This window comes from Sceloporus undulatus, chromosome 2 (assembly GCF_019175285.1).
Source record: "Sceloporus undulatus isolate JIND9_A2432 ecotype Alabama chromosome 2, SceUnd_v1.1, whole genome shotgun sequence".
In the NCBI taxonomy this organism is placed as follows: domain Eukaryota; kingdom Metazoa; phylum Chordata; class Lepidosauria; order Squamata; family Phrynosomatidae; genus Sceloporus; species Sceloporus undulatus.
This window is the reverse complement of record NC_056523.1, coordinates 112,457,279-112,470,307: the sequence shown is the minus strand read 5'-3', so window position 1 is coordinate 112,470,307 and position 13,029 is coordinate 112,457,279. Positions and strand designations below refer to the sequence as shown.

At 43.4% G+C, this 13,029-nt stretch overlaps 1 protein-coding gene across 1 annotated transcript in view; it reads left to right on the top strand.

Moving 5' to 3' along the window:
* Positions 1–7,501: 7,501 nt before the first annotated feature.
* The window catches only part of IL17B (interleukin 17B), a 41,658-nt gene continuing 36,130 nt past the window's right edge, over positions 7,502–13,029 (top strand). Inside the window, exon 1 of the mRNA XM_042454210.1 lies at positions 7,502–7,555. Within this exon, the coding sequence (XP_042310144.1) occupies positions 7,553–7,555 (3 nt within the window). The 5' untranslated portion in view covers positions 7,502–7,552. The remainder of the gene's footprint in view (positions 7,556–13,029) is intronic.

Genomic DNA, 13,029 nt, shown 5'->3' with positions numbered 1-13,029 from the left:
TGTTGCAGGAGACACATAATAAGCATCTTGATGCTTTTAAAAGTAGGTGTGCAGTTTGCTGTGTACCTGTGAAATGGACAGGAGGCGTGGTGCTGAGAGAGAATTTATTTTGTCCCCACCTTGCCCCAGTGTCAATTGCCTGATTTAAAAATCCCCAAAGCTGCCACTTGACTGCAAGGCAGGGAATCAGGACAATATCAATACATTTCCTCCTGTGGGGTAAACAGCATTTTTTTCAAAGAATGAAAATCGAAGAAATTGGGTTTGGGGGTGCATAACACTACATTCTCCATCATTACAGTCCTAGTCTAGTGCTCCCCAGTATTTCTATTAACCTTTTTGTTTAAACCACAAGAGATCCAGGTCATGGATTTCCCAAGCTGCATGTAGTTCTGGCTCACGAAAATGATGTACATTATCTGGCAGCTCAGAACTAACAGACTTTTACCCTGAACAGATTCTGAATGCAACGGCTTTTTAAAAGGACAACTGTGTGGTGTTATTTCATTTATGAAGTGCATAAGTAACATTTCTCTTCTCCCTACTGCCACCCCACACTTTATAACTGCATCCACATTCCTAACACTAGAGTTAAAATCACACTTAAAAAAAAATCTATCAACCTCAATTTAAAAAGCTTTGAAAGGTACATCTAAGAAGAATGATTATAACAACATGGAAAAGGCTTCTGTCAATGGAACCATGGAGATTGTCCCACAACTACAGTTAAAGATGGTGTGAGCATACTATTATATTCACTCTTCCTAAAAGTAATTTTCTAGGCATTGGGAGGAAAATATTTGTAGCATGTGGGTTTTGCACTTTAAAATCCAAATCATAGCACTATCTTGACTACAGGAATAAAATGGAGTTTCCTTTTACCACCCAGAGGCTAAACATACTATATTTATTTGGGAATAAACATTGTCTTGTTATAGAAAAGAATCTTATCCTGAATCCTACTGATAGTCTTAACTAGAACAGACCCATTAAATCAGTTGGATTTGTGTAAGTATTGAACAATTTATTCAACTAGTCAACAGATCTGTTCTAGTGGGGACTACTAATAACATAACCTCTGGTATTTCACATATAAACCAGGACATGTGTAGCTGAGCCATGTCAGAGTATGATCAAGAGGATGTGGCCAGGCATCAAGAAACCAAATAATAATAATGAAAAAAGGACACATAAAACTGTTTTAAGGAAAGAAACCCTGTACTGAGTTTAGAAAAGAACACCCTTCTATCTGCACGGGATTTTCCTCATTATCTTATTGCTGAAATCTATTCCACTGATCAAACCTCATTAAGGGCAAACACTTTGTTAACCAGTCATCAGCTGGAGCCAAAGGATTCATGGAAACATCCTGGAAAGCTGGGACTGTTTTAGAAGTGATATGAATTTCAATGTATAGTTCAGGCAGCAATTTTGTCATTGCATCCCTATCTCAAAGACCTATGCAGTACTATTCAAATCTAACTTATTCCCAGGAAAAGATTAATTTTTGTCTTGCACATGGTGAGTGTATATGGGGGTGTTGTTCAAAGCATGACATAAACATCACTGTCAATTTTTTGAATGTGTGGCCAAGGCTTGCTGCCACATGTGGTCTAATTTTCTTTACTTAGCTGCCTCCCCCCTTACTTTAAATTAGCTTGTCCTTCTAGATTTACTGTCACAAAATCATGACATCATCAGGTTTGCATGTTAACTGCACTTTGAATATTCAGTCAGGGGTACATTTGTAAAGAGTTGGACTTATTGTGCATGTGTGCCTGCCAGCTTGCTGGTGTCCTCCTTCATTTAATCTTTGAAAAAGATAATCAAAGGAAGACCAGCCCCTGTCTCATGTTTTCCTGCAGCTGCAGTGATAATTCACAGACCTGAAAGGCATATTTTACACACAAATCAAACTAGAGCTTCAGAAGGAGAATCAAGACATTGCTCTGCACAGAGCAAATATCTATAAACCAGGTGTTAATATGCTTTTCAGTATGTTCTGACCAATGTATAATTTAAAGACACCAGATCCTGTCTCATGAGGAAAGCTAAGCAGGATCAGCCCTAATTAATATTTGGATGGGAGATTGCCAATGAATACTAAGTGCAGTAGGCTATATTGCAAAGGAAGGAAGTGGTAAAAACTCCTTTGAGGATTGTGAAGTTGAAGGCTTTCACGGTCGGCAACCATAGTTTTGTGGGGGTTTTGGGCTATGTGGCAATGTTCTGGAAGAGTTAATTCCTGACATTTCACCAGCATCTATGGCTGCAGCTTTCGCGTAATCTGGAAGCTGTGTATACTATATTCACCCTGTAGTGGCTGCAACCTGGGCACACAACATTCATCAGGATTTGCAGGCAATATAGGGCTTTTCTATGAAAATCCAGAGAAAAACAGAATTTCCCTTTACCCTACATTTGCCTGGAAAGTCTGGATTGTTGAAGACACAATAATGTAGCCAAAACACTCTGCATTATAGGACATGTGATCCTCATAGGACCACCCTTTTCTTCCAGGTTGCTTCAATCTCACATAATCCATCAGGATCCAATAATCTGTGCACTCTATCTCTATAGTTTTTCCCAGTGGTCATGCTCAGGGGTGTAGCAATAGGGAGCACAATAAATTCTTTCTTTCCCCAGATTTCTAATATTGCAAAAAGACAATGACAATCATTAACACTTAAGACTGATATTCACCATGTTCACACTTCCTTGGTATCTTTGCCTGTTCCTTATCTTTGGATACCTAAATGGTATTTTTAAATGTTCATCCGGCATGTTAAGTTACTACAATGCTAGAAATTTGGCAACCGAGGAAAATTTTAATGGGAGGAGGGCAAGATTTTTGGGGAGCAATGCCCTCATTCTCCTCCCTCCCCCCTCCCATTGGGTGGAGATTATGAGGATTGCATTCCAGAATATCTAGAGGGCACCAAATTGAAGCAGAGTGCTTATAGTGTCAACCATGTTTCAAACATCCATATCTAGACTCACTGGCAGTTGATCATGCAGTCCAAGGCTTCTAGGAACTGAAGTCCAAAACATGTAGAAGACTGCAAGTTGGAACCACTACTCTGGAAGTAAGGGGTAGGAAGTTTCAGTGGTAGAGGGCATGTTTTGCATGCGGAAAATTCCAGGTTCAGTCTCTGCCTGCCATCTCATGTTCAAAGGATCCAGTAACAGGTGAAGTGAATGATCCCTGCCTAAGACCCCAGAAAATGAGCCTTATCACACTTGGGGGGTCTGCAGCTCAGATCCGCTGTCACTCCTGTTCTAGCAACGCAAAACGTGATTTTTTTCACACCAGATCTGGAGTCACTAATATCTAGCAATGCGAATTCATGTTAAAATGTGATGTTTTACCACACCTGGCAGCCTTTCCGTTGCCCTTCCAAATCGAGGGGGAAGCAGAGTCAGTTCGATTCCAGACAAGTCACGTGATGCAGATTCAAGCAAAGCATGGTGAGTGCACATTGTATTACCACACCAGAGGATTCAACAATTCGAATCGGCACCCTTGCGCATGCTCAATGGGGCTCTGGATGCTGTCCTCCTTCCCTGCCCCCTCCTTAGCTGTCATCCTTCATCAGGATGAAGGAGCAGTCAGGGGATGATGGAATAGGTTGCAGGGGGTCACTGGGGCCAGGATCGGACTGAAGGAGCAGGCAGAGGATGATGGGATAGGTCTTAGGGGGTCACTGGGGCCAGGATCGGGATGAAGGAGCAGTCAGGGGATGATGGAATAGGTCACAGGGGGGTCACTGGGGCTAGGATCGGACTGAAAGAGCAGGCAGGGGATGATGGGATAGGTTGTAGGGGGTCACTGGGGCCAGGATCAGATTGAAAAAACTGGCAGGGGATGATGGGATAGGTAGCAGGGGGTCACTGGGGCCAGGATCGGACTGGAGCAGGCAGGGGATGATGGGATAGGTATCAGGGGGTCACTGGGGCCAGGATCAGACAGGGGATGATGGGCAGGGGTCACTGGAGCCCGTTTGGACTGAGAGCAAGCGAGATGTCTCAGGGGGTCACTGGGGCCAGGATCGGACTGAAAGAACAAGCACAGGATGATGGGATAGGTTGCAGGGGGTCACTGGGGCCAGGATCGGACTGAAGGAGCAGGCAGAGGATGATGGCATAGGTCGCAGGGGGTCACTGGGGCCAGGATCAGACTGAACAGCCAGACCAATTTGAAGTGAAATTGAAATGAACTTGAAAGCGAATTCTGTGAATTCACTTTTTTTCCGATTTTACCAAAATGAGGGGTCACTTTGGAATCACTGCGGAAGTGCCATGGAAGGAGTGCCCATAGAAAGGAATCTCGTCTGATAACACTTTCACATTATAATGCGAATTCGCAGCATTGGACCCGCAGTCACCCTGGATCTGAGCTGCAAAATCTCCAAAAAGCTCCATGTAATAAACACCAATGTCTTTTTGTTGTTGTGTGCCTTCAAGACATTTCTGATTTATGGCAACCCTAAAGAGAATCTATCACCAGATTTTCTTGGCAAGATTTGTTCAGAGGGGGTTTGCTTTTGTCTTCCTCTGAGGCACAGAGAGTGAAACTTCCCCAATGTTTCCATGGCTGAGCAGGGATTCAAACCCTGGTCTCCAGGGTCATAGTCCAACACTCAAACTATTATGCCATGCTGGCTCTTAGAGAGAATGCCTGCCAGACAGTAAACACTGCTGAGCTAGATGGAGAAAAAGGCAGTCAGAATGATCTAGGAACTGTAATTAGACTGTCTGGGGTTGATTGGGGGGAAATGTGAATAACAGGAGACAGGACAAAGTGAATGCTGCTATGCACAGGTTGGCAAATGTGGATAAGAAGTCATTTTTTCTTTCTATCTTGTAATACCAGTGACCAAAATCATCCATTAAAATTAAACAATGGGAAATAAGGGACAGATAAGAAATATCTTTTCCCCATATAATGAACAGTTAAACTGTGCCTTTGTCTTTTCAGACACAGTGTAGAAAGATGTACTGCTGGACATCAACTAGGCCAACTTTAAAAGAAAATTGGCTAGCAGTGGGTTCTTCCAGATTGGTGGTTGGTGCTGATTTGTTGCACACCTTTTTATCTTGCTTCTTGTTGGTTCTTGTACGTTTCCTATCTAAACACTTTTTTAAAAAATGAAGGATGAAAATAGCATTAATGTTGGGGATGAAGGGTTGGATGGGAGAGAAATGGACCTTTATTGTTAGTGATGTATTCCTACTGTCCCCTTAGCAACATGTATTCCATAAACACTGGCACGGTGGAAGTTTTTAAACATATCTCTAAAGCTTTAATAGTAAAGTAGTAGGGTCTGCTAAAATTACCCTTTTTATTTTTATTATTTATAGCTCTCTCTAAAACCTTAGCTGTAAAGTGGGAGGCTCCAATAATGCTATTGCTAGACTCACCTATACCCACTCAACAAATACTACTCCATGTCAAATGGGGTTGACGATCAAAATGATGAAAGTTCTGGAAACCAGCCCCTATGGGGAACCTCTTACAGAGCTTGTTCAGTTTAGCCAGTAGAAAAGAAGACTTAGGCCTGTTACAGACTGCCAAAATAAAGCTGCTTCGATTCTCTTTGGAGGCATGCTATTTAAATGATGCATGGGTCCTAAGAATCCAGAAGCTAAACCAAAGTTGCACTCCAGTGCTTAGAAATGGAGTGTGGCTTTGGCGCGACCTCCGGACTCTTAGGACCCATGCATCATTTAAACAGCATACCTCCAAAGAGACCCAAAGCAGCTTTATTTTGGCAGTCTGTAACAGGCCTTAGATGGCCATAGTCTCTGAAAGGATGTTATTTGGAAGACAGAACATACTAGTTTTCTGCTGCATCAGAGAGTGGGGTATAAAACAATGGATTCACATTATAAGAAGATAAAGATTCCACCTAAACATTAGCATCAACTTTGGCACCACTTTAATTCCCATGGCTCCATCCTACAGAATCCTGGGATTTGTAGTTCTGTGATGCACCACCACTACAAACTATAAACCCCAGGCTTCCATAGGATGGTGCTACAGCACTTAAAGGGGTGTCAAACTGCATTATTTCTCAAATGTAGGTGCATCCTTTATGAGCTGTTTGACAGTGGAATATTCTGCCTCAGAGATAGGTGGACTCCTTTGTAGGTCTTTAAAGAGCTACAGAGGCTGGACGGGCATCCTTCAGAAGTGCTTTAGTAGCGTATTCTTGCATGGTAGGGGGTCGGTCAGGATGGCCTCACGGTCTCTCCCAATCTATGATTGTGCCTTTTCCTCTCCTTCTCCTCCATGAAGTCCTCCAAGCACACAACTCTGTAAAGAGATAAAAAAAACATTTTGCAGACTATGGGCCCAAACAGACAGGCCAAAATAAAGCTGCTTCGGGTCACTTTGGAGGTATGCTATTTAAATGACACATGCATCTTAAGAGGCCAGAAGCTGTATCAAAGCTGCGCTCCAGTCCAGCTGGCTTTGGCACAGCTTCTGGCCTCTTAGTATGCATGCATTATTTAAACAGCATACCTCCAAAGTGACCTGAAGCAGCTTTATTTTGGCCTGTCTGTTTGGGCCCTATATTTCTTTTTCTTCTGGAGGGGAGCTTGGAGTGATGTCCCCTGCTTCCTTATCTTGCATTCTTGTTTCCCCAAGGCATTATTGAGGCACTGTGCTAACCAAATGCTGGACTAGATTGATCTTTGGGCTGATCCAGCAATGTCTTTTCTGCTTTTTTGTTTTTGTTCTTTTTTACGATAACCCAGGATAAGTCAGCTTCCTATTAGTTTAGATGAGTATTCTGTGCTGTGTGTGTCCATTCTAGGCACTTGTGTATATATACCTTATGCTTCTTACAGTTTTCCTGGGCAGATGCTAATAACATGGATGTCAGATGGGACAAGAGGCTTGGGAGGTACAGGAAGCAGTACTAAATTGCCAGAGTGTTTCAAACATACAACAGTTAATACTGGCTCATTTTCCATCAGGTGCTTGGGATCAAGAAGTTACAAACAAAGAGACACGGAAAAGGAAGAACAAAGTAGCTGTTAGCAGGAAACTGTGCATCTGGAACTTGTAAGTGTGTGTGTTATAAACTTTACAGCAATGATAAATGCACTCAGGTCCTAGAAGCAGGATGTGCAAGATGCCTGGACACACCATTGGGCTTGCCTTTAGGAACATACATTGTTTATTGACAACGAAGGTCATTTTTCTTCCCAGCGCTTTATACACAGTTGGGAGTAGGAATGGGATACATCAGGTTTGGGGACAGCTGGAGGGGTGGTGTATAATAAGAGGAAAGGGGTTTGGAGCACCTCAACAGAAAGTGGAAAAACTATTTTTGTACTACAACTTCCAGAATTCACTGACCAGCATGGCCACTGACCAAGCTAACTGGGAGATTTGAGTTGTCATCAAAAAAAGTAATTTTTCTAGGCTCTGAGGACTCTACATCTGCTTAATATAGTCCACAGCCTTTGAGTTTAGTGAATAGCATGCTGGTCTTAAACTGAAGAAATCCATGTTCGAATCCCTGGGCAACTATGAAAAGGAATGGTAAGGAACTGAAGAATGGTATCACAGAAAGGATAATAATGTGTTTCCTTTAGTGCAGCCACATTTACATGCCAGCCATTTGAGCATGTGTGTGTGCTGACGGGGTGAGGTGACATGTGCCAAAGGAATCTGGAGGTTATCTAGCAAATAGTTGTTAAAATGCTGTTAAGGTCTCGTTCCCATTTACCTTGGGAATTGCTGCTGAACCGATTCCTGATTTGCTCCAGAAACCAGTTCAGCAGCGAGCATGGTTCCCATTACCTTTACACCAGAACAAGGGCAGTGCTGGAGAGACTGTGGGAAGGCCCAGTTGACTGGGCAGAGAAGCCCAGCCAGGCAGAGAAGGCCTGGTTGCACGATAGAGAGGCCTGGCTGGGCAGCAGCAGAGGCCTGGCCGAGTGGAGGCAAAGGCCTGGCTGGGTGGCGAAGAAGGTAGGCCTGGGGCAGAGAGGCCAGGGCACATGCAAATCCACCTGGTTCCCACTTGCGCTGAATTGATTTATTTCTAAATAAATCGATTTAGCCCCAAAGACCCTGATTTAACCAGCATCTTTTTGATGTGGGTTAAATGGATCAAAAACATGCCCCCCCTTTCTGAATCACTTCAGCGATTCGGATTAAGTGGGAACCATGCTTGTTTAAACTGGGTCGTGATTCGGTATGATCTGGTTTAAACCATAGTGGGAATGAGGCCTAAGTTGGGCATCCCTATGAATGAGAGACCTATCAGAAGCCCTGCTGGTGTCTAGAAAACTCAGAATTGTGGCTTTTTTGATGGAGTCAGTTTGGTATAATCTTCTTCTTTTCTTACTGCCTTCCATTTTTCTGAGCATTATTTTTTTTTCCAGACAGTAATGTTATCACAGACTATGTCCAAAGTACCATAGCCTTAGTTTAGTCACTTTAGCTTCCAGGGATAGCTCAGGCTTGATTTGCATTCAGACTCATTTATTTGTTCCAGCACATGAACTGTGAGCAAATTATTCATTTCATGGTATTCATTTTATGGGTGTGCATTTTGCCTGACAATGTGGCACTAATGTAATGTTTTCTGTCTGATTAGGATCACCCAGAAAGTTATTGATAAAAGGGTGGTTGGAACTCAGAAGACTTGATGATCTTGCACTAATTGGGTTACATGTGGAAGGTAAAGGTAGAGGGGAAGATTTGTAGTGCCTTGCTCATGTTACAACAGCCTAGCACAAAATATGATATTCAGTATGACCACAAAGGAATGCTTACTATTCTGCTGTCTGTCATACTTTCTTTTTTGCATTCAAGAGAAATAGAAATTCTAAATCCCAGTGGGAACAGCCTGGGAGAAAGTCTGCCCAGAATGGGAACAAGACTCCTTTTTCTGTCCTAGCAACACTCCTGATGAATGTCCAGGAAAGGCCATTGACTTCTGCTGGGTGCCAGCAAGAAATTCCTCCCTGCCCTCTTTCCAGATGGCCCTTGTCTCCATGTTTATGCAACTCAGAGAGTCAGTAGAATTAAGCCCTTTTTATTTTGCCCTTTTTTGAGAACGGGGAGTTTTATTCCCACCAAACAATGTTCTATTCCAACAAGCTTAAAATAAGCCCTTTAGGCTGCGGCATCCTGTGAGCTACTAGCATTGTGCAAATATGGACTTGAGCAGAGCATTTATGACACAATGGGAAGGCTATTTACTGTTTATGGGGAGAAGAAGATGGCCAGGAAGTGGTGGGAGGGGCAGCAGGAAAGCCTCAGATCTCCATGCCCCCATATGGCCATTCATTACACAGCAAGAGTTTTGTTCCAATGGACATTGTGGAGTGACAACATGTAATTGGATTTGGTGTATGGAAACTTGCATGTTGAACATAGGACAAGGGCTTACTAAATCAGACACTAGTCTTTAATGGAAGCCTGGAGGGACCTCTCTTTTTTTTAGCCCAAGGGTCCAATTAGGTTTAAGAGAATTTTCATTGCAGTGGTGGGTGGAGAAAAGGGGAAAAGTTGGAGCCAAAAACCCCCACATATTTTAGTTAATGGCATGTACTTATTTACCACTAATTACTAAGCCTCAGAAGAGTCATGTGAATCTTATAGAATAAGAGAGGGGTTGCACAAAAGCCAGGAACACCCCCCCCCCTCAGTGCTAAATTGGGGAAGGTGACATGCTCGTCTGGGAAATCCAGATTAAAGCCTTGAACAGACAGTATTCCCCTTTAGGGCCAGAAGTTCTCTACCCTTTAATGGAGGGACATTCAAGAATATCTGGTTGCACAGGTCTGATATAGAAGCACACATTAGCAGTGTTCCCATGGAGCCATGGAGGCTGCGAGGTTTTGAAGTTCACAAACTTTCAGCTTCTTTCCCCAGGTTCATCCCTATAGCTTTCTAAGGCGGGTTACAAACTGCCATTAGGGACGTCCTGAGGACATCCCAGTTTGAAAAAGGGGCGTCTCTTCTAGACGCCCCTTACCCTATCACGGACTCAGTCTGTACAAAATGGCAGCACCCTGTTCATACAGGCACCGCCATTTTGACGTAGCAGACGCTCTGCGTCCGCATGTGGCGCACCGGAAGTGATGCCGTGAGTGCACCCTTTGGCACTCACGGCGCCTCTTCCGGGGCCTGAGAAGGAGCGCGATTTCCGCGCTCCTTCTCTGCAGCGTCCAGGAGCCGCGCCGTTTAAAGGCTGCAGTTCCCAGATGCCGCAAGCGGAGGCAGAGCCAGACCGCTGCTTCTCAGCAGTCTGTAATGCGCCTCAAAGAGCATCTAAGCCTTATTCTAAGGTAGAGAAGGGGCCAGATTCAAAGGTATGAGGGACAGTCCAGATGATAAAGGAACATCTCCACTGGAGCCTCCTTGGAATTTGTGCCCTGGTTGCTGGGGCTAATATTCTTCAAGGACAGACATATACTATAATATATATAGTCCATGATGGTCTGTCAACTATTGTGAAAGCTCCTAAGGACTATATTTCATGCTAGTTTTAAAAGATACAAGTGCACACATCTCTGTGTTGATAAATGTATATTTCTATGTAAGGACATGCATAAGAAAATGTACAGAAACATGTCAGTACGCCTTTTCTTGGAAACAGGCGTATATTATCTTTCCCATGTGATGTGCCCATACATCTTAAGCCAAAGCATCTTAAGTAAACTCATTCATCCTAGACATAACATGGGGTCCGAAAGTCGTTACTGAAGTGGCTGTCTTCAGCATGTCTATTCTCATATGCTCATTCAGATCGACATTACATCTTGGTTTTGTTTGTTTTTAATTTATTTAGGTATAGAGATTTTCAGGTTCACGAGAATATATTGTTTAGGTTTTTGTTTGTTTTGAAAAACATACCAAAAGAAATCTGTGGGCAGGAGACTACTGCTTACCTAGTGAAATTATTTGGGGATTTACTGATGAAAAGTTGGGTTTTTGTGGGCTTTTTGGGCTATGTGGCCATGTTCTAGCAGAGCTTCTTTCTGACATTTCGCCAGCATCTGTGGCTGGCATCTTCCGAGAATGCTTGTCTGGAAAAAGTGTGTGTGTGTACACACACACACACACACTGTGTGAGCCTGGGAATGCAGGAGTGATTTGCATGTGTATTGTTCTGTGCTGATGGCCAGCCTCAGGCTGGGAGGCTAATGCAAAAGAGGATTAATGTCTGCTAATTGGTGATCATTATCTGCTGGGAAAGCCCCTGACTCTGATTGGTCTCCCATTTGCATTTGCTGAGTCCTTATTTTAAATAAATAATAATAATAAAACTTTTATTTATATACCGCCCTTCCTAAGATCAGGGCGGTTTACAACATAAAACAAACAAATAACAATTTAAAAACAGTAACATCATCACTATCAAATATAAAAACAAGACAAAACAAAGCCCCCGTTAGCCAATCCTATTCTTCAGGACTGGTAGCCAAATTTTGTTCACTTTAAGGGTTTTCTCTTTCCGGTTGAAATTATCCCGATGTTTGTGGATTTCAATGGCTTCCCTGTGCATCCTGACATGGTAGTGGTTGGCATGGTCCAGAATTTCAGTGTTTTCAAACAGTATTTTATGCCCAGGATGGTTTGTGGCATGTTCTGCTACTGCTGATTTTTCTGGCTGGCCCAGTCTGCAGTGTCTCTCATGTTCCTTGATTCTTGTTTGCACACTGCGTCTGGTGGTCCCTATGTAGACTTGCCCGCAGCTGCATGGTATGTGGCAAACTCCTGTGGCTGCAGGAGGGTCTCTCTGGTTCTTGGCTGAGCGAAGCATTTGCTGAATTTTCTTCGCCGGTTTGTAAACCATTTGCAGGTTATGCTTCCTCACCACTTTGCCTATTCTGTCTGGGACTCCTTTGATGTATGGTAAAAATACCTTCCCTTTGGGTGGCTGCTTGTCTTCACTTCTCTGGGTTTTCCTGGGCCTGGCAGCCCTTTTGATGTCTGAGCTGGAATAACCATTAGCCTGTAGAGCCCGGTCCAAGTGCTTCAGTTCATCTTCCAAGAAGTGGGGTTTGCAGATGCGTTTTGCTCGGTCTACCAGTGTTTTGATTGTGCTTCTTTTTTGTCCTGGGTGATGGTTGGAGTTCTTGAGCAGGTATCGGTCTGTATGTGTGGGTTTTCTGTATATTGTGTGATCCAAACATTGGTTCGGTTTGTGGATGACTAGGACATCCAAGAATGGCAGTGTTCTTTCCTTTTCTTTTTCCATAGTGAATTGGATGTTGGGGTGGATGTTGTTCAGATGGTTCAGGAACGCAGCCAGATCTTTTTCTACATGGCTCCAAATGGTGAAAGTGTCATCCACGTATCGGAACCAAGTTGTGGGCTTTTTGGTGCTGTTTCCAGGGATTGCTTTTCAAAGTGTTCCGTGTAAAAGTTTGCTATCACAGGGCTTAGGGGGCTTCCCATTGCTACCCCGTCTCTCTGTTCATAGAATCCATTGTCCCACTGGAAATAGCTTGTCGTGAGGCAATGTTTGAACAGGGCTGTGATGTCTTCTGGAAAAATCTGTCGGATGCGTGTCATGGTGTCCATTATGGGGACTTTGGTGAACAGGGGGACCACATCAAAGCTGATTAATATGTCTCCAGGTTTTAGTTCCAGGAGACATATTAATCAGAATAGTTTTAGTCCCTGAATGGTGGCAGATTTCAGATGTTGCTGTGCGAGGTGAAGACATTTTTCTTTGGTGTTGGAACAGGAGAGGGAAAGAGACCCTGGGTGTGTGATGGGGCCTCAATAATTGTTCTACCAACAAGACACCCTTCATGTCCTTCATTCCTCGGAAGAATGAGTTTATGGCCTACTCCTTCAAGCCTTTCTATTGGTTTAGCTGGCTATTGGCATACTGGCGATCAAGCCTCTAATTCTCTCCATCAAATTAAATGCATTTACATTTGAAACATGTGTGACCAAGCAATATGAGAGTGTGGTCAAGATGGCAAAAAGTTATTGAGGAAGAATAGAAAAACTAGGAGAGTAGTTTGATTTTGCTTGAGTCTACA